The sequence below is a fragment of the Engraulis encrasicolus genome, chromosome 24 (genome assembly GCF_034702125.1).
Source record: "Engraulis encrasicolus isolate BLACKSEA-1 chromosome 24, IST_EnEncr_1.0, whole genome shotgun sequence".
Lineage (NCBI taxonomy): Eukaryota > Metazoa > Chordata > Actinopteri > Clupeiformes > Engraulidae > Engraulis > Engraulis encrasicolus.
In genome coordinates, this window is record NC_085880.1 from 30,068,639 (window position 1) to 30,090,929 (window position 22,291).

The 22,291-nt window shown below is 43.9% G+C and overlaps 1 protein-coding gene across 1 annotated transcript; it reads left to right on the forward strand.

Moving 5' to 3' along the window:
* The first annotated feature begins 2,050 nt into the window (after window positions 1-2,050).
* Window positions 2,051-20,169, forward strand: LOC134441065 (zinc transporter ZIP4-like). Its single transcript, XM_063191258.1, has 13 exons — window positions 2,051-2,082; window positions 4,017-4,179; window positions 6,644-6,997; window positions 10,081-10,348; window positions 10,716-10,915; window positions 11,399-11,570; window positions 12,905-13,077; window positions 13,593-13,781; window positions 15,641-15,733; window positions 15,958-15,997; window positions 16,603-16,755; window positions 19,316-19,503; window positions 19,876-20,169. Exons 1-13 carry the CDS (start codon window positions 2,051-2,053, stop codon window positions 20,005-20,007), a joined length of 2,157 nt encoding a protein of 718 aa, XP_063047328.1. The 3' UTR covers window positions 20,008-20,169.
* The last annotated feature ends 2,122 nt before the right edge of the window (window positions 20,170-22,291 follow it).

Here is a 22,291-nt window from a genome sequence, read left to right on the forward strand (position 1 = left end):
CAATATCTATTACAGCATGCCACAGGAGGTATGGCATGCGGGCGTACGGGGCTACGGATATTTATGTTTTATGAACATTCTCATACCTGACCCATGTGACCTCTGAGAGTGTACTTACTGTCAGGATTGCTCTCTTCTGGACTCATTGTTTACATTTGTTCCCTCCTGGCCTGACTGTGTTATTGCTCTGGGTTTTTTTTGTGCCTTTTGTTTTGATTACCTACCACGCCCCTCGTTTGATTCACCTGCCCTGCCCTTCAAAAACATGGACTTTCTGACCTCGTAAGAAAAAAGGAGACATTTTTTGGAGTGGTACCACTTTGAGAATCTCTTAACCCTTTACAAACCAATGAAAATACAGATAGATGGTTGTATCATGCTCTACAGGAAGAGATTTGAGAGAGAGAGACTTTATTAATCCCCACAGGGGAAATTGAATGCCACCTGGCCATCCACACAGCACATTCCAGACAAATAGACAAACATATCATAAATAAGAGCTAACAATAAATAAGCATTAAGAAACAATACACAATAGACAGTCCATCATAAAAACACACAGAGTCACCACAGCATATAAAAACACATAAAACCAATAAAACCCTCAGCAGCTGTTGTTAAAAAGTCTGATTGCTGCAGGGATAAAAGATCGTCTGAACCTTTCGGTGGAGCACCTGGGGAGAAGGAGCCTTTGGCTCCTGCCACTCTTAGTGAACAGGCTGGACAGTGGGTGGTCGTCCCTGCCCAGCACACTGTTCACCTTCCTTAATGTCCGCTCCTCTGTCTTCGGCTCCACCGAATTAAAACACACACCCGTGATGGATCCCGCTTTCTTGATTAGCTTATTTATCTTATTTCTGTCCTCCAGTGATATCCCCAGCACATAACAGCATAAAATAAAACACTTGCCACAATCCCATGATAAAATGTGTTCAAAATAGGCCTCCCCAACTCAAATGACCTCCGTTTCCTTAAAAAAGAGTCTTGATTGGGCCTTCTTAAAAATCACCCTGCTGTTCTCCTTCCAGTCCAGCTTGCAGTCAAGATGGACGCCCAAGTATTTGTAGATTTGAGTCCTCTTACAGCCCATGTGGCCACATTTCAGGTCACCTCTCTGAAAGTGTGTTTTTCACCATTTTTTTTTTATCAATCAAATCCCCTCCAAAAAAGTCTGACCTTCATTCGCTGGTTAGTAGAGAAGTATTTTCAATAATTTCAGGACAACTATAAATACATTATTTAGTAAATAACAAAGAAAGTGTATGAAAGATGAAAAGTTATTTAAATTATGTCAAATAACCCATGACCAGTATATATTAATCAAATGCATTTAATTACCTTATTACAAATGTTTTAATACAGAGAATGCATCCAAATGTCTTATATGGAAAGGCAAAGACATAGGCTACAAGGCAGAATGAAGATTTCAATTTTTTGATGTCAGGAACCACAAACATATCTTGATGGAAGTGTTTTGTTGAATTGGAAATTGTTTTAGGTGATTTGACGCATCTTATGTCTTATTGGATGAAAATGAAATGTTTTTGTGTTTCATGCTTCCATCCATGATATCAAACTCAAAATTGGTTCTGCCACTGTCGACCCAAATAAGTTTGCAGGAAACTGAGGTGTCATGATTGATGACCATCTATCGTCCTCTGTCCACATGGTGCCTGGACAGGAGCATGTCTATGAACCCACAGTCCATTGGTCCCGCCGTCCATTGGTCCAACATCACTAAGACTTTTAACATTCATTTTTAGACCCATTGGTACCACAGTCCAATGGTCCCACGCCTTGTACCTGCTGGCCCATGTTCCCACATTTCTAAGAATTTATTCAAATTTAGGCCCTATCTCCCATGGTGTGTAGAGAGACATGTTCTCTTAGTTTACTTGGAAATGTGGGAACATGGAGTTGTGGAACATAGGGCCTATATTTGAATAATTTCTTTAAAAAAGTGGGTCATAAAGCAGCAAACATAAGCTGTGGGGAAAACGGGCTGTGGGACCAATGGGCTGTGGGAACATAGAGCTGACCCCGCCCGGACATGCCCGGACATAGCCAGGCCGCGCCCTCCTGGTGACACAACACCTTCAGAAATTTGAAAGTCGATGATAATCAGGCTAGTCCGGACATGCCCCCCAACCATTTGAAATTGCCATCTGTCCACAGAACCTCTGTAACAGAAGTACAGGGGTTCCTGTCAGTTCAGTTCAGCTGTTGAAAGACCCCAAACAGCCATGGACTCCAGGAAACATCTGATCATGCAACACAGGGATCAGGGCCGTAACCAGACATTTTCAAATACCAAGGTCATACTGTACATTTAGAATGCTCCAAACACTTCATTAATCAATGCCTTCCTTGAGGATTTGGGGGGGGGGGGGGGGGGTGTATATAGACGGATCATTGTCATTGTTGTTATCATTGTTGATCATTGGGTTTTCATCAATAGATACATTTTACATTGCTGAAAAAAATACTGAGGACATGCCCTTTGTGTCTGTCCTCAATGGTAGTTACGGCCATGGCAGGGATATTACTATCAGAAATGTTTCATCAACCCTATAACAACACCCCAAACAAACACATCCTGAAAACAGCTACACAGGATTATTTATGCTAACAGTACAGATTGCACGACATAGGGAAGTTGCACAATATAGTGAAATTATCATAGGTTATAGGCCGCCTGAAACTAGTTAGGCCCTACTAATGTAGCCTAATTATGTAGCGTGATAACTTTTAATATTTTATTAGAAATTAATAAAATTAAAATGAAGTGATATGTAGGCTTACTGTTTAGAGCCTACATTACTCCATTATACACTGCTCAATTATGGTCTTGCTTTAAGCAAACAAGTATGCATAGACTCAAGGTAGCATACAATGATGCAATGAGGCTGTTGCTTAGGGTCCCTAGGTGGCACAGTGCTAGTCAGCTGTTTGTGTCCAATAGAGTGCCAACCTTTGAGGCACTCTTAAGACAGCTGATGTCCAGTTTTATGTATCGCCTGGATAGGTCAGAGAATAGCATAATTCAGGCTCTAGTCAATCCCACCAAAAGTAGCTACAGATTTACCTCTAGGCTAAGGAGGCATTGGTGCAATAGTCTGTATATTTTTTAAATATGTCCTTCTTTTTTCTCTTTTCTTTTTTTGTTCTTGTTTTTCTTTTCTTTTTTACTATTTATAATGTTTGTATTGAGTATTGAATACTGTATGGTGTGTGATATGGACATGTGTCTGCAATAAAGTTTATTATTATTACATTATCTGGTCTGGTGAATCTTGGATGACTATTCGACATATTTTGTGCCAAATGGATAATACCAAATCGGAACCACTGTTGAGTGACATTCCAGGGCGAAGTAGGACGTTTTAGGGGTGGTGAATCACTAGCTCAAAGCTCCTGGTTTCTGGTAGTGTTTTTCAATAGGCTTGTCGGGACCCCATTTGGGGTCACCTGGAATTCGAATGTGGTGGCCTGAAATGTCTAAAAGTATACTACCTATAGGCCTATGTGAAACAAGAATATCATTAAATAAAGTATTAATTAATATACCGGTAACACAACTATTCAATATTCTCTTTGAAACACCAACAATCTTAGACTGTCATAAATATCAATAGGTTTAATAGCCTTCAACTTTTGTAGCCCAGTGATGTTTTCACCTTTGTCCAGGAAAAAATATATGGGGTCCCCAGAAATGTGGAGTGTAAAATATGGGGTCACATGCCAAAAAAGGTGGGGAACCACTGGTTTATGGAATCCTACAGCAGCTCATGCTCGTCGAGGACCAATCAGAGCAGAGCCGTTGCCTGTAATATACTTGCAGGCTAAGAACTGAAAGACTCTCTTTCTCTGAAGACTTTCTTCAGTTAGCACTTAGTTCGTCCGATTTAAGTCCTCCTCCGTGGATCTCTTCTGTGTTTAAAAAACAAACAAACAAAAAAGAGCACTATGAAACGAACAAGCATAGGTGTTTATGTGACTGTGCTCTGCTGTTTTAGTTTGAATTTTCTCAATTATGCAGAGTGCTCCAAAGAATACATCTTTTCCAAAGTGCTGACCCTGGTGTCTCCAGGTGAAATGCACCTGTCAGAGGAAGCTGTTCGATGGGTTCTGTCGGAGTTGGAGAAACGTGTGCAGTGCAGCGATGTGCCGTGTGGAAAGGTAGGCTTATTATTACTCGCTTCAACTTACTTTTGCTAAGGTCGAGGTCCAGCAATGCAGCTGCGATAGTGCCGTGCGCAACTGAAAATACCCACCTTTGGTGAAGTGCGCAAAGGGAGGGAAAAGCGATGCCTAATAGAATATTAATTAACCATTTGACAGCTTCTTATCATAAATATCAAATCACCCTACGTTCATTGTCTTGTCTTCAACGTTTTGTACTTTTTCATTGACTAGCCGGCTTTTCAACATAGCCTAATGAATACAGATAGGCATAATAGCACAATAAGTATCGAGTCTTACAACAATGATAATACATTGACACAATTAGGCTACACGTAGTCCTATGCTTGCTATCTGATAGGAAGGAACTCGGCGAAAATATGTCAAACAATTCAGTACTTATAAGTGATCCTATAATAATTTCATTTTAATTGCCCCAAGGCGAAAAGTGATAAAAGTAAGGAATTCAAAGTAGAATCTACATAGCCTAACTTTTCATTAATTAGGCCTACATTTTTGCCATAAACTTTCTGGTTTTCAATCTAATATAGCCTATTAAAAGGATCTATTCAGAAGTAGGTAGATAATGCTGGTGCTGACTGGTTTTCCTCTTGAAAAACTAAAATAATTGCAAATAGCCCAAAACATGGCAAACTTTTCCTGAAACTGGACTTTGTCTCAGGTTCAATGTGTCTAGACATGGCATGACATTGGCCCCACAATGCCATTTGCACGCAATGCACAAAATAGCCTACTAGCATATCTGCTGGGGGAAAAACCTGAGAGAAATTGGTTGTCAGAAGTGAAAAAAACAAATCCTGGATCATGTTTCTTGGTTTCATACTTGCTAAAGGTACACTGTGCAAGATTTTTAGGTGTTTATTTCCAGAACTCATGCTACCCATTCACTGTTACCTTTTTCCATGAATACTTACCATCACCATAAAATTCCAAGTATTCATTATGACTGGAAAAAATGTACTTTTCATACGTCAAAAGGGGGATTTTCTCCATGGTCCGCCATTTTGAATTTCCAGAAATAGCCATTTTTAGCTGCAAAAATGACTGTACTTGAGCCATACTAGAAAACATTAGTTCATTACTTTGTAAACTTTTGTGAAAAGATCAAATTTGGCAATAGGCAACCCGGTTTCAATGAGCAGCATGTTGCAGTACCTTTTTTTTTTTTTTTTGCCATTTCCTGCAGTGTACCTTCAAGAAACATATTGCAACCATGTGATACTTTTAGGGTTTAAGGTATATCAGAAAGAGAAGGTTTCTTTGAAGAATGTTTTCTCTCTGCTACCAGAGGTGTTCATTCCGGTTTCAAATTTCAAAGCACCGTTTTCCTACAACACATGTCCTTAACACGGGTCATTTCACTATCTACCTATCTGGTGGTGATTAATGCACTTCAGGAATGCTAGGCCCTAGGGTTTTCAGAAATGCTATGAAAATGTCATGAGGCCCACAACACAGCATGTAATAGTACAGCGACAGGAAATGTTTGTCCATGGTGGCCATGCCAGCAAGCTGATAAAGCCTTGTCCATATCAGACCAGACAGAATGAAAGGATCTTTTATTTGGGTGATAAACTGAGAAAACGGAATGACTTTTTAGTTATGCCTTGATGTACACACGCTACTGTACAGTATGTGCACACTTGCACACTATGAACACAGACAACAAGATTGACAAAGTGTGAGAAGTACAATGTGGTCAAAGGAAGAAAGGAAATCCGCACACTGTTACTGCTCACCGATTTATTAGAACACGTTTCGACCTCAGGCGGTCTTCGTCAGGTGTATAGGTTTCACACCTATACACCTGACGAAGACCGCCTGAGGTCGAAACGTTGTGTTCTAATAAATCGGTGAGCAGTAACAGTGTGCGGATTTCCTTTCTTCCTTTACGCACTTTTGTTTTGATCCAGCACCTGTTTTACTGGATGTGTGTGCATCACATACACTTCTTAAGTACAATGTGGTCCACATGTAATTACAATGTGGTTCACAAGGCCTACATACAGCATGTTATGGTCACCGTCATAAACAACATTTTTTTGTACTGAAGTTATCACTATAGTGTTGTGGTTGTATTCAAGTGTGTTATTCACACTGATTAGCAATCATGGGATCTTGCGGGCATTTGGAGTCCATTTTATTTTTTAATTTTAAGATTTTAAGGATGGGAGTCTTATGATGAGGCCCATACAGGGGTGTTTGTTCAAAAGTGGTTGAGAACTACTGAGCTAGTATAATATAAATATATATATTTTAAGAAGTACGCTAAAAAAGTATGATAACTTTCCCATAACTATTTAGGGGTGTGGTCTACCACCGAATTCTGGGCCTCAGGACCCCCCTGTTGGCAGTTGACCGCCCCCGACCTCCCTCCAATTCCTCTCCCCTAGTGCCACTGTTCACTAACACTCTTGTCCTCCACCTCCACCTTCCCCAGTGCCTGTCCGTGGACCACGTGGGTCAGCTGGCCTCCAACTTCTCCTCCAGCCGGGTGCTGCACATGGACGGCTACTTCCAGCTGGCGGCCGGCGGCTGCCTGTACGTCAGCGCACCTGAGCGGGCATGCCAGGCCGCCAGGGAGGGGCGCTGGGCACAGGAGACGGACCAGTTCATCCACAGCCTCATGGACGGAGGGCACCACCATCACGGGGAGGACCAAGGGCAAGGGCATGAGGCCGGAGGAGAGGGAGGAGGAGAGGAGCATCCAGAGCATGAGCATGAGCATGAGGGCGAGGAGGTGGAGAGCCTGTTTCACCTGATGGAGGCGCACTACCTGCCTGAACGCAACCAGGTGTGTGTGTGTGTGTGTGTGTGTGTGTGTGTGTGTGTGTGTGCAGGGCGCGTGACCATTTATGCGCTTGCATGCAGATAGGTCTAATGCAAAGTACAAGATGAAATACTGTAAATGTAGAAGCAATATTCAACAGTCAAAACTAGGTTCTAGAGCCGGCTTAGATCCAGACTTGTAGACTGTAGTTATATCCCCGAAACGCGGAGCGTCGGGGATGTAATGGTTTTGCGTGCACCGCCGCCGCCGCCGCGTAAGGTCTTTCGTGTTAACGCGATAACTTTTGAACGGATGTTTGGATTTGACCCAGATTTTTTGGGTGAATGCTCTAGGGTAGGTTCATGAACTGATTCGAGTTTGGAGGTCAACACTTTCAAGATGGCTGAATTCAAGATGGCCGAATTTTTGTTTGGTCCATAACTTCTGACCGGGTGGATGGATTTGTCCCAGATTTGGTGTGTGAATGCTGTGGGGTAGGTTCATGAACTGATTCGAGTTTGGAGGTCAACACTTTCAATATGGCTGAATTCAAGATGGCCGAATTATTGGTTGGCTCATAACTACTGACCGGGTGGATGGATTTGTCCCAGATTTTGTGTGTGAATGCTCTAGGGTAGGTTCATGAACTGATTCGAGTTGGGAGGTCAACACTTTCAAGATGGCTGAATTCAAGATGGCCGAATTTTTGTTTGGTCCATAACTTCTGACCGGGTGGATGGATTTGTCCCAGATTTGGTGTGTGAATGCTGTAGGGTAGGTTCATGAACTTATTCGAGTTTGGAGGTCAACACTTTCAAGATGGCCGAATTATTGTTTGGCTCATAACTACTGACCGGGTGGATGGATTTGTCCCAGATTTTGTGTGTGAATGCTCTAGGGTAGGTTCATGAACTGATTCGAGTTTGGAAGACAACACTTTCAAAATGGCGGAATTTTCATTTGGCCCATAACGTCTGACTGGGTGGATTGATTTGCCCGGTAACACCTTATTTTAATGGTTCACCATTTCAGTGAATCTACCATATTAGGTACAGTATAATAACCAATGTAAAAATATTTAATACCATGTAATACTAGTGTAATACCATTGTAACAATATGCAATATCAGGTACAGTGTAATAACGAGTGTAACAGTATGCAATACCATGTAATATAGTGTAATACCAGTGTAACAATATGCAATACCATGTAATACCACTTACGCACAAACACATGATGTAAGTAAAAAAAAATGGCGGTGTTAACTGGTATTACATTGTATTAAACATTGTTACACTGGTTATTACACTGTACCTAATGTGGTATATCCACTGAACCATTAAAACAGTATTACCATTTGCCCCATTTTTTGCTTCATTTTCACAATAGTCGTTTGGTTTTAAGCCTATGCACATCATGTCACGTCTGTATGTATCATATACGTTTACGAAATGGTGGACGGGAGTGGTAGGAATGATGGGGGACTGGAAGCGTCGCGTTTCGGGGATATACCTTAAGCAGTCGAAGGCGACTGCACAGGCAGTCTAGTTACAATATGGTGATCAATTCCTTCACATTGCCAGCGGCCAGAGTCCAACAGTGACTTGGAGACATTACATTGAATTACGTTTTGACCAAAGAGACTTACAAGGAGGAAATTCAAGCAAGTACAGGGTGTGGGGTCAGTGCAGAGTACAGCATTATCAGCAATGTGGAACAGATAGAGAGAAATAGTGGAGGACCTATAAAGTGTAGTGCAGGTTAGTACCCAAGAGATTACCCATGGAGCAACAGAGATTATCTGCACTGATAGGACTGGCATATCATGATACGGCGCAAAGGGACCCGTGGATACCCAGCTGTCAAGGTGATGATACACCGGAAAACTTTTTGAGCAATCTGTTTGGGCATCAATAGTAGATGTTGTTCAGACTGTTGATCCTACAACATTTTTATCAGGACAACTTGGATTTAACTTTTTCACAACCATTCTAAAATGAAGAGCCAATCATGATGTTTCCCGGCAACATTGCTCAAGAAGTCGCCCTTTGCATCATTATCTTTAGGCTTATCTGCCTTTGCAACGCTGGCTGATGGGGTGACCATTCATTCCGTGGAACCGGCCAGGAGTCAGAGTAATACATAATTACAGAGTAATAAAAAAAGACGGCAGATAAGCAGGATAACGGCTTTCGAGGTCGACCGGTTCTACGAAGTTAATGGCTTGGCGGAGGCATGCTGCCTCACCTTTAACTTCGTGGAACCGGTCACCCCGTCGACTGTTATCTCTTCCATACTGTATTATGATAAGGCAGGCGGTACCCGACTCCTAGCAGGAAAAGCAGCATGACTACTGTATTACTGTGTTATCACAGTAATCTGCCTTACCAACCTCGGGCAGTGTTTCTTCAACCAGGAGTATGTGTACCAATTCGGGGCATGTGATCACACCACAGCGGATACATGGAGAAATGTACTGTAATATCATGTAATGATAACAAATATATGGAGTGTAATCACAGTGGCCTAGGGGGTACGCAGGACAAAAAGTGTTGGGAAACACTAAACTAGGGCATAGTTCAGAGGTGTGTGGGTATGATGTGGGTCGGTGCGTGTGTCGGTGTGCGTGTGCATGTGTGTGTGTGTTGCAGGGTGGGTGAATGGCAGCATTGGTGCACACCACTTCCAGAAGTGTATTAATGTAATGAGGGATTACAACAGAGCCAAACGTTTTTCATAGGGCCCAACATTGTATTACTCCTACTATCCACTAGTTACTCATAAACAAAAAACAAAGACTGATGACTTGTCTTGTCTGTAGCCAGTCTGTTGGTTCGCTTGGTCACAGCGCCACGGGCCCTTGCCCATTTTGCCATTTGGAACAATTCATTTATTTTGATGTAAATGTTCGTCTCATCTTGTCTGAGATGTATGTTCACCACTTTATACTGGTACTCTGTGTGTGTGTGTGTGTGTGTGTGTGTGTGTGTGTGTGTGTGTGTGTGTGTGTGTGTGTGTGTGTGTGTGCGCGCGCGCGCGTGCGTGCGTGCGTGTGCGTGTGTACGCGTGTGTACGCGTGTGTACGCGCGTGTGCCTGTTTCCACAGCCCTGCGTCACCATAACAGACATCCTGAGAGATATCCATCCTGATCACCATGGAAACGAGACGCTAGAAGGCCATGGCATGGGGGAGCATGAGGAGGGGCATCGTGAGGTTGGGCATCATGACCACGGCGACCTGGACGCGGTGTTTGGGGCGGTGCTCTACTACGCCCTGAGGGGACAGTGCCTGACCAGCAGGGACCTGCCTGAGGAGGACTTCTTCCTGGACTTCATCTTCGGACACTTTGGCTCTGACAATGCCACTCTGCAAGGTGAATTTTAAAAAAGATGATTTTAAGGGCTTTTTGTGTCTCTTTATATTGTGGCGCGCGAGAGAGAGAGAGAGAGAGAGAGAGAGAGAGAGAGAGAGAGAGAGAGAGAGAGAGAGAGAGAGAGAGAGAGAGAGAGAGAGAGATGGGGTAGGGCTGCGACATGACCCAGGCAGGATTTGAACCTGGATCCTCATGGGCATGCAAGCTCATGCTGTAGGTAGTATAAAACTATGCTTTGATAGCATAATTTAGTGCAATGGTCCCAGGGTAAAATCAATAAATGTGTAACAACATTAATTTTTATTCACCTTTTATTTCTGTCACCCCATAATATTCTGTCGCCTGTTCTGTATGTCGACCCATTCAGACCTGGACAAGGTAATGAAGACCCTGAGCCTGGCCAGGGAGGAGCACGACCACGACCACGACCACGACCACGACCACGATCACCACAACGATGCACATGATGCTGGTGCTGCTATGGTTGCCATGGGGGGACAGCAGGGCCTGAGGCACCGGCATGAGGAGCAGGAGGGGGGACACCAGCACAACAGCAGCTGGGAACAGGTCATTACTCTGGGGATGGTGGTGGAGGTGGTGGAGGTGGTGGTGGTGGTGGTGGGGGGGGGGACACTAGAGCGTCCAGGATGGGGGAGGAGTCCTGACAAATTAGACTTGTAACTTGTTGGTGTGTGTGTGTGTGTGTGTGTGTGTGTGTGTGTGTGTGTGTGTGTGTGTGTGTGTGTGTGTGTGTGTGTGTGTATTCCCAGAGTTGTTGCAGTGCAGGGAAGCAGCTGTGTATATATTAATTATATTTTATTTATCTAAATATGTAGGTAACACTCTGCCTGTATCTTTCTGTGTGTGTGTGTGTGTGTGTGTGTGTGTGTGTGTGTGTGTGTGTGTGTGTGTGTGTGTGTGCGTGCGTGCGCGTGCGCATGCTGCTATGTTTGTGTGTGTGTCTGTCTGTCTGTCTGTCTGTCTGTCTGTTTGTGTCTGTTGCTGTTTGTGCATACGCGTATGTGAATGTGCATGCACGTGTGTGTCCAGAGCTGTTTCAGTGCCGGGGAGCTGTTGCATATCCACGGCCTGGACGGGTCGGGGCTGTCCCGGGATCAGTTCTCACGCCTCAGCCCCGCGCTGGTCCAGCAGATTCTCAGCGGAGCTTGTGGTGCCTCCGAACACATTGTCACGCCCGGGGACAACCTCAGCCAGGCCGAGAGTGAGCTTTGTTCCATGACATTTATTTATTTAATGTACATTTTGTTTACTTTTTAGCCTTTCTTGAGAGAGGATGGTCGAAGATGTGGTAACAGGAAAGGAGTAGGGGAGAGACTGGTACAGCCTTTAGCCCAATGCATTTTAAAGCACCCCCTTGCCTGTGCCCAAGATAAGCCACACACACACACACACACACACACACACACACACACACACACACACACACACACACACACACACACACACACACACACACACACACACACACACACACAGACACGCACACACACACACACCATGGCCATGCTCACACACACACAAACACACACATACCGGCTGGAGGTGATGCAAGTAGTTGACGGCAAGAGCGCACGCTTCAGCTCATTAATAAACTTGCGAGCACCCTCTACCTTTTGCCGGCTTTACTTCGAGTCTGTTCACAGATAAATGTTTAGCCTACAAGACTTCTAGGGTCGCAAAATAATAACAAAGAACATAAAGCACCATACAATATATGGCGTAGCCCCTTAATACACGCCGTACTTCCAGTGGCCCGCTGTAATAGTCATTGAAAAATTAAGTACCATAATACTACAATACCATGACATACCACAGTGCCTTAAGTAATGCAGTATGACTTGGTCATTGCCATTCTGGTAACAACAAATGTATAACACTGTATCTTAATGGGTTAATATTAAGCCATGTTCTGTTGCATTACATGTGCATATGTGACAGGGTCAGGGATGCTTTTATATTTTATATGCACTTTACACAACTATGCCTGTCCCTTTCTGCCTCCCCCCCGTCTAGGGTATACGTTCTATATGCCACCATAACCAAGTAGAAGTAGAGGTACATTCATGGGGGCCGCTGGGGTTGGGGGGGGGAGTGGTACAGATTCTAAGGGCCCAAGGACTGATAGGGGCCCTGAAGGGGGCCCAAGCACTGAGAGGGACCCTTAAGGAGGCCCAAAATTCGAATCTTTCATGGGGCCCAACATTTCTGGCAGCGCCCCTGGGTACATTGCAGATGTAATTACAACAACACTACTGGTATGATATGACATGGATATTACGGTACATGGTTTCAACCAGCGGTGTAGTCTACTTTTTTGAAGTGGGTATGCTGTATATTTGAGCATTTTTTGCAGTGGGTATACTGTATATATTTGTGCTATTCGAAACAATGGATCAATCAATTTTAAGTGGGTATACTGAAATCCCTGAAATTTAGAAGTGGGTATACTCCGTATACCCGCGTTCTATGTAGACTACACCACTAGTTTCAGCTTTCTCCAACTCTGCTGCCTGTCCCTCTGTGCCTGTTCTTTAGGGTACATCTACGCCACCATAGCCAACGTGCTAATCACCCTGACGGCCATGTTTGGCATCGCGGTGCTGCTCTGCACCTCCTGCAGCGCCGTCTTCCAGCTCTGCATCCAGTTCTGCATCGCCCTGGCTGTGGGGACCCTCACTGGGGACGCTCTCCTGCACCTCCTCCCCATTGTGAGGCACACCTCCTTTCTTTCCCTTCTCTTCATTCTCCTCCTCCTCTTCCTCCTCCTCTTCCTCCTCCTCCTCTTTTAACTATCGCCACTTCTTTCCCTTCTCTTCATTCTCCTCCTCCTCTTCATTCTCCTCCTCCTCTTCCTCTCCTCTTCTTTTAACTATCGCCACTTCTTTTCCTTCTCTTCATTCTACTCCTCTTCCTCTCCTCCTCCTCCTCCTCTTTTATCTATCCCCCTTAGATTAGATCAGATTTCAGTTATATATTTTGTTGAGCTTTTTCTCTGTCTTTGTGTGTGTGTGTGTGTGTGTGTGTGTGTGTGTGTGTGTGTGTGTGTGTGTGTGTGTGTGTGTGTGTGTGTGGGGGGTGGTTGTGTGCATGTGTGCGTGCCCACGTGCGTGTGTGTGTGTGCGTGCATCCATGTGTGTGTGTGTGTGTGTGTGTGTGTGTGTGTGTGTGTGTGTGTGTGTGTGTGTGTGTGTGTGTGTGTGTGTGTGTGTGTGTGTGTGTATAGTTTCTGGGTCTCCATAGCCACGGTCCAGGGGAGAGTGGCCACAGCCATGAGCATGGCGAGGGGCCGCCCGAGTATATCTACAAGATGCTGGTGGTGATTGGAGGGATCTACTACTTCTACCTGATGGAGGCCATCTTCTCCATCTTCACCTCCAAGGACAAGAACAAGAACCACAACCACCATCACGGGGTCAGTTAACCTAGTTAAACACCACAACCACAACCACCACCACCACCATCATGGAGTCAGTTAACCTAGTAAGGGGTGACCCCTCCTTGTAACCCCCTGGTGCTACGTGTGCAATAAAGTGGTCGTATGAGTGTATGAATAACGAATGTTAGGTGGAATGTGTGTCGGGCGGCGCTTACCTCTGTCCAGGAACCTTGGTGACCCTAGTTAAAGTACAACCACCATCATGAGGTCAGTTACAGAAACTTATTAGCTGCAAGCTATTTTCTAACAGAGTCACCCAGATTGCCAGAGCATTCTGAGTGTTTTTTCAAGGCCCAAAGAAAAAAATATGTCTATGTCAATACATACACCAAAAACACGGATTAGACTCTCATCTGTGAAACAGAGCGCCAACATGCTGACTCTTGTCAAAAAGCTGAGAATTTTTTTTTTGAAGAATAACTATATTTGCAAACGTTTGGAGACTGTCCTAGCACCAGACTCAAGATGAGCAGATGTACGGTGCAATACATAGCCACAAGGAGGGATCTTCCGAACTTCCATGTTGATGTCATGATAGTGTCAAACAATGATGGAAAATATTAATGAATGCCCCATTGGCTACCTGCCCTTTACATGATACCTCCAGTATCGTGTGCAGTGCTCTGATACAGAGACTGTCTGTATATAAGGAGACGGAACACTTCAGAAAGCCTCCATAGGAATGAATGGGGGCAGTTTGTTACACTAATATGGCGCGTGCTTGCACATATCCCACCTGGCTGGCAACAAATGCCAATTGCTTGCTGAGCTGCGCTGTCATTTATCCAATAATCTCGGCGCCTCGACTCGCCTGGTCTGACTAATCTGAAATTGCGACCCAAATTGCGACTCTGAGGTGTAGCCTGTACATCTGTACATCTGGATAGTAAACTGGACTGGTCAGTTAATTCACTTGTCGTCTACAAGAAAGGACAAAGCAGGCTTTACTTTCTGAGGAAGCTAAGATCATTGTCTGCAACAGACTCCTCCAGATGTTTTACCAGTCTGTCATGGTTAGTGTGCTTTCATATGCTGTGGCATGCTGGGGCGGGAGCATTAGGAAAGAGATGCTGGACATCTGGACAAGCTAGTGAGGAAAGCAGGCTCTGTTGTTGGTACAGAACTGGAGGCTCTTAGTACCACAGCTGAAAAGAGGACATTGGGCAGATTGGACTCTATAATGGACAATGACCATCACCCCTTGCACTCAGTCTTTGCCAACCAGTGAAGTCTGTTCAGCCACAGATTCCTCGCCATTCCCTGCAAGACTGACAGGCTGCGTAAGTCCTTTGTCCCCAGGGCCATCCAGCTATTTAACTCAACAACTCAGAAGAACACAACGAAAGAGATTGTTATTGGTGACTGGACCGCATGAATCCCAACCCCCCGCCATGCCCCCCTTCCATCCCCCTTTCATCCCTCCTCCAACAATCAGTAACAACTATTGCAATGGCTTTTTATATCTGAATGTTTAATGTGAAATAATCCATTTTTTGTATGTATGCTACTAGACACCTAAATTTCCTTCGGGATTAATAAATGTTACTCTACTCTACTCTACTCTAGCCAAGATGGCCGTCGAGTGAAAGGACTTATTCTAAATGACTTTGTCTGATAGCTGTTTTACAACTACTATGTGCACTTGGCTGCAGATGTTTGCGTGTGTAACTTAAGTAACACAGCAAGCATGTCCCTGTGTTAAAGTCTAACTAGAAGTGAGTTGGGTTGTTCAAGTGTTGAACTAACAAGAGGAGTATTTAGTTGTGCAAGTGCTGGTGACTGTAAGTCTATACCTTCTAACTAGAAGAGTGTTGTCCGTGTTGACTCCACTGCAGGACGGTTCTGAGCCACATCACTGCGACCATGGCAGAGCACTACAGATGATCCAGCAGCAGAAACAGCCACCCAGCATCTCTCAGGCAGATCTGGTGAGAACACGCACGTACGCACGTACACACACACTCACACTCACACTTCTTTTGTCTCACTGCAGCAAATAATTAATCAAAACGTTGTTTCTCTCCCTCATCTTCGTCATCTTCGTCGTCGTCTTCTTCTTCTTCTTCTTCTTCTTCTTCTTCTTCTTCTTCTTCTTCTTCTTCTTCTTCTTCTTCTTCTTCTTCTTCTTCTTCTTCTTCTTCTTTTCATGCAGGTGAAAATGGAGGACCCTGAGCCAGTGCCTCGTACTCGTGGTAAGAGGACAGTTCATCACGTGCTGTAAAGCAATATTCAGTACTCATAGTGGCCCAATAAGAGTAATGATGAAATACATGTGGGGGAAGGATGTTTACTATGAAGTTATAGTAGTAGTTTAGTGGTATAGGAGTTAGAGTATTTTCCTGTACAATAAAACTAACAAAGTGGTTTAGTGGTTTGGGTGACCAGAATTTCAAGATTATTTCCGAATGATTGAACAAAGTAAATAAAAGTTTTAATTATACTGCCATTTGACAAGATGGGGCTTCATGTATTTCTTCAGGAGTCAATAAATAGAGACTGTACTCAGAAATGTATGGCATCTAATCATTTCTGTACAATGAATTTCACATTACTCAATGGATTGACCCTTGAATGACATTAGATCTCTTTGAAATGTACAAATGGAGGCAAAAACAGGGAAATTGCCATTTTTCAAAATTATTGTCGAAAGATTACATTTTACAAAACCCATAGACAATGCAGGGTTTAGAGACCTCAGAAAATCCTCAGAAAATAATGGCATCTGATCAGTATGTACGGTATTTTGACATTGATTTTTACTATTTCCTCTCATTCTTTTCCCTTTTTTGACCTGTAGAACAGAAGCTGCTTCCCTTCATGATCACCATAGGCGACGGCATCCACAACTTCGCAGACGGCCTGGCGATGGGCGCTGCCTTCTCCATGAGCTGGAAGTCTGGTCTAGCCACCTCCCTCGCCGTGCTCTGCCACGAACTGCCCCACGAGCTGGGTAAGCAGGGGCGTAGCAGCAAATTGTGGGCCCTAAGTACAATCAGCTCCAATGAACCGTAGCTACAGTAGTAGTAGTAGTCGTGCACAAAGAGCTAGCCTATGACATAAGCTGCTGCACAAGCTGAGTATAAGACACTACCTACCGTAGCTGTGCACTGGCACTGGCCAATGGCCATTACTGTTCTGTACCCACCTGTGCACTGGCAATCCATGAACTAGCCTATGCCAGCATGCTATGCCACGAGCTGCGTAAGATACTACCTACACTAACTATGCACTAGCAAAAAAGTTGTGGCCTAGGGCATGATGCTGCACAAGATTACTTTTTTTAAAATGTATTTTTGTATGGGCTTTTTATGGCCTTTATTTGGACATGATAGTGAGAGGGTGACAAGGAACCAACAGGGGAAAGAGAGAGGGGAGGACTGGGAAATGACTAACTGGGACTCGAACGCGGGCATGATGTCATCCCCAGGATGACATTAAATCTGGCCAGCCAGCTTATTCTTGACTGTTCCTTTGTCCAAGAAGCTGGTCACATATTGCCAAAGGGATGTATGCACTTGGGCACATCCCTGCCCTCTTACTCAGCTGTCCTATGACCAGGTTAAACCATTGCTAAGGTTGCCAGACGTACAGTACAATTGTTGATCATTTCCAGCCCAACAAACTAAATACTCCCAAGCCACCAGGAGACAGAAAAACCCACCCAATTTGAACTGGTGCACAGAAAACCACATTGGGTTTTATGGCTAGACCTTGACATATACATAACACTACAGTAATACCCATTTCAGACATTATTTGAAGATATATACGCGCTCTGTCTGTTGTCTAGATTTGAATGTAGTTATTACCTACTGATGCGACATGTAAAACTATAACTTTGGATAGTTGATAGTGATACCATAAAAAACATGACATCGTATCTATAACACAACATCAGGGATATTCTAATCTATTCTATTCTATTCTATTCTATTCTATTCTATTCTATTTCGGAATATTCTATTTTCATGGTTACTGCTTCAAAGGTTGCCTCTCCCCTCCTAGTGTTGTGCTGGAGCTGACTGTTATCAGACGTGTCAGATAGATAGGTAAGGGCTGACGAGGTGACCGGTTTCATGAACTTAATGGCAAGGCGGCGGCTTCGAACTCCGGCGACGTGCACAGCACAGAGTTGCCTTAGCCAAGCCATTAACTTTGTGGAACCTGTCGACCTCGAAGGCCGTTATCCTACTTATCTGCTGGTAGGGTAGGGTACTTTTTCAAATCTATTACTGTTTGTAAAGTTGTAGGAATGATGCCAACTGCATAGAATCTTGTGAGCCTCGCTACGCAGGCGTCTAACTTAGACGTGTCTAAGGTCTAAGGACAATGCTAATGTTAAAAGGTACGGCTTTGGCCAGTGGTGACACTGACTGGAAAAAAAACCCTAAGGGTCAGGAGCTGATAAGGCTTTGTGAGGCGTTGGCTTGCACAAACTGCTGCGTGGCAGATTTTTATGATGATCTGATGTCAAAGTGACCCGATAGAGAGAGAGCGAAAGAGAGACAGACAGAGAGACCGACCGGGAGTTAAGGACAGAGAACATTATGAGAAGAAACATTTCTGTTGCAAAGGCAGATAAATACTATCAACTGGAACACCTGTAAAATATATTGCTTAACAAATTCTGTTTTCTGATTGGCTGATTGGGTGACCATTAATTCCATGGAACTATCCTGGCGTCAAGTCGTTTGGAATGCCGACAGTATCTAGGGATAACCCTGTAGAAATCATGCATATCATCTACGGAACATTAAATAATCACAACATCAGCATTCCAAACGAAGATTCTATGCACGTCTAACTTGGTCGCACGCTTGACGCCTGACTGGTTCCACGGAATTAATGGTCCGTCCTATCTGCCAATCAGAAAACAGAATTCTGTTGCAAAGGCAGATAAACACCAAGAACTGGCACACCTGTAAAATATATTGCTTAACGAAATGTTCCTTCTCAAAATGTTCTCTGTCCTCCTTCACTCCTGGTCAGTCTCTCAGTATCGGGTCACTTTGACATCAGATCATAAAAATCTGCCAAGCAGCAGTTTTTGCAAGCCAACGCCTAACAAATTCTTATCAGCTCCTGGTCTTTAGTGGGGGGTTTTCCTGTCAGTGTCACTGCTGGTATTACACGTGATTTTGTCATGCTTCTCTATGGCAGCTGGTCCGTACCAAAGATGTACCTTCTAACATTAGCATTGTCCTTTATGGGAAGCATGCTCTTGGCATGAATCCTTCTGCAGGGTTTGCACAGCCTGAAGCAACACTATTAAATGCTCTTTAAAATGACAGGGTACAGGGGTCATCAAATTGGATGGTACAGCTGGCACAGACTTACTTTTTTCCTCTCTGGCTGTGATCCAGCGGCTAGTGCCGGTGTACATAGTAAAAAAAAATAAACGTGACCAAATACAACCTAGATGTGAAATTGGCTCACAACATTCAATTCAATTCAATGCAATTCTATTCTATTCTATTCTATTCTATTCTATTCAATTCTATTTCCTGCAGGTGACTTTGCCATCCTGCTGCACTGTGGGCTGTCAGTGAAGAAGGCCCTACTGCTAAACGTGGCCAGCGCCCTCAGCTCCTTTGTAGGCCTCTACATCGCCCTCTCCGTCGCCACGGATGCGGTCGCCCAAGAGTGGATAGCGGCCGTCACGGGAGGCCTGTTCCTCTATGTCGGCCTGGCAGACTTGGTATGTATCTCTTTTTCAATCCATTTTGTGGGCTTCATTTTGATAGGCCACTGCATCTGTGCACTGCATTGCATCTTTCTCAAAAACGATTTCAAGTTATTTAATGTCCACCATTCCGTACCTTTACAACCAAATGGTGCTTTATGCGTCTCTCTTTATTTTTTCTTCCACCTGCTTCGTACAATGCTGCACGTTAGCAGTAGCTATAGATGAGAATGGCATCTGGGCTTCAGTCTATGTATACTTTTGTTTTATACAATAAAGACAGTGTATTTGTTTGTTCTGTTTTTAAAGCACAACTACATTTGATAATGTGTTATATCAATAAGTGTACCCATAAGATGTGTTTTATTTGTTGCTTCTCTCCTGCAGCTTCCTACGATGGTGCATGTGAACAGTAAGCATCCCTGGCTGATGTTCCTGCTGCAGAACCTGGGGCTGCTGAGCGGTTGGGGAATCCTTTTAGTCCTGTCCTTATATGAAGACCAGATCGGCGTCTTCTAGACACGGTGGAGTCCTATGTGAGGCCAAGTCTGCCATGTAAAATGGCAATCACAAGAAAGTTATTTTACTATTTCAGTGTGTTATTGCAATTTTACTGCCATGATTGAAATTGATATTAAATAGTTCCGTTTGGCTTTTCATTTTCATGACAAACTTAAGTTATTTGTGACAAAAGCAAAAATAAATTGAAAAAAAAAATGTATTTGTCATTACATTTTCATAACTAGTTTTTTTTTCTTTAGAACCTGGATCTAGAGGTTAACTTGTCAATGGGAAATCCCTTTGCTTTCATGAGATTGATGCATCTGGGCTGTTCTAGTATTAAGTTTGCTTAACTTACACAGAAGGAAAAAGTGCCCGCACCAACTTTGATGTGATATATTTCCTTAGTGCTTTGACTACGAAACTTTTCCTAAAATTTAGTTGGCTACAATGTAGCACCAAAACAGGGCACTAGGGCACTAGCTTACTACGCCTGTGATCCAGGTTCAATTCCAGCCCGGGTCATTTGCCAGTCCTTCTCCTTCTCTCTCCACTTGTTTCCTTTCCCTCTGTCACTATCATGTCTTAAATAAAGCACAAAAGGCTTCTGGAAGTCTCTGGAAGGTCTGATCATGTTGGTTCAGTCAGATATTTTTAGAGGGTTTTCCCCCCTTTTTGTTAAGAATGGTCCAAGCCATCAGTTTGTTCATGGTAGCCCATTGGTTATGTCTTTATTGTACTGTCCTACTGCCACAAGCATCGCATTGCCCTATAAAGCACAGTGCCAAAGGTGGGCTGTGCTAACCACATCGCAAAACCTGTTGGCTGCCAAAGTTCACACATGATGACGGAGACAATATACTCTTATCTTCACTCATAAAAGCTGACTGGTGTACCTTTCGCAAATCTCTCTTGGGACGAAGCATTTCTCCTTTGCAGGCTGGATTTTCATTGAATTCATTGGATAAGCCTAGTGCATGTCAATTATATAAACTCATAAATTGGTGGCCGTCCATGACAAATGAACACACTTATTCAACAAAGTAGACTGAATTCTCTGCAAAAAAAGAAGTCTTAGGAATGAGGACTAGAAGGCAAATGGCTGCTCATTGAACTGAAGTTGAATTCATTATTATTTTGGCAAACTATGATGTAAGTTCACTTTCCTTGTTGAATGTTGTTTTCTTTTGATGTATTATTTTTTAATAAATAAAACATGGGGTTAAGGCCTTGGCTGTGGCTAGTAAGAATTTCAGTCTCACCATCCACTTTGGCAAGTATTCTTGTCTTGGGTATGCAGTGGTGAATGTAAGGGGGTCCCAGGGGGTGCGTAGTACCGGTATAAAATTTTCAGCAGGTGTGCAGTACCGGAAAAGAGTTAATGCTGACCAAAAACACACTTTTGAGGGGGGGAAATTAAGGTGCACGATTTAAGATGTAAACACATACAACTACAGTCTGAGCTATTCTCTTCATATGATAGGTAACTTTGCCATTTGAGACAAGTGTCATGATATACAGTGGTTCTGAAGTAGTAAGATCTGTAGTGCACACGTGCCTATTTCATTTGCGCGCTTTCTATTATTGCCATTGGAAGGGCGGCTGCCTTGAAGCACGCTCTTCGCAACTTCCCAACGCGTCTTGTAGACAAGGGAATGTCTCCTCCATGGAAATGGATCTGTCCTGGGCATGGCAAGCTTCTGGACCACCACATGAGGTCGGAACAAATGAAAACATAAGCTGTTTCGCATTCAGTTACCATGCTGCCTCAAAACCATATGAAAACACCCCTCCACACACACACACACACACACGCCCACATTCATTTATTTTGACATTTCTCAGTAGGCTTTATAGGCCAATCAATCTAGCTCAAAAAGGGCAAAATATGGGACGAATGCAAGAGTAACGATTCCTACTTTTAAATGATCCATAACCCCCCCTTGCATCACATATTAGTGAAAAAAGTGAAAGCCCATTGGGAAACTCCAACTCCCATTGTCATTGTGACACAGCACTCCACAGCACACAAGTGAACACTGCACACTACAAAATTGCATTTATGCCTCACCCGTGCAAGGGGACAGCCCTCAGTGGCGCCCCATGGGGAGCAGTGCGGTGGGATGGTACCATGCTCAGGGTACCTCAGTCATGGAGGAGGATGGGGGAGAGCACTGGTTGATTACTCCCCCCACCAACCTGGCGGGTCGGGAGTCGAACCGGCAACCTCTGGGATGCAAGTCTGACGCCCTAACCGCTCACCCATGACTGCCCATTAAACATCTACCAATTTATATGTAGT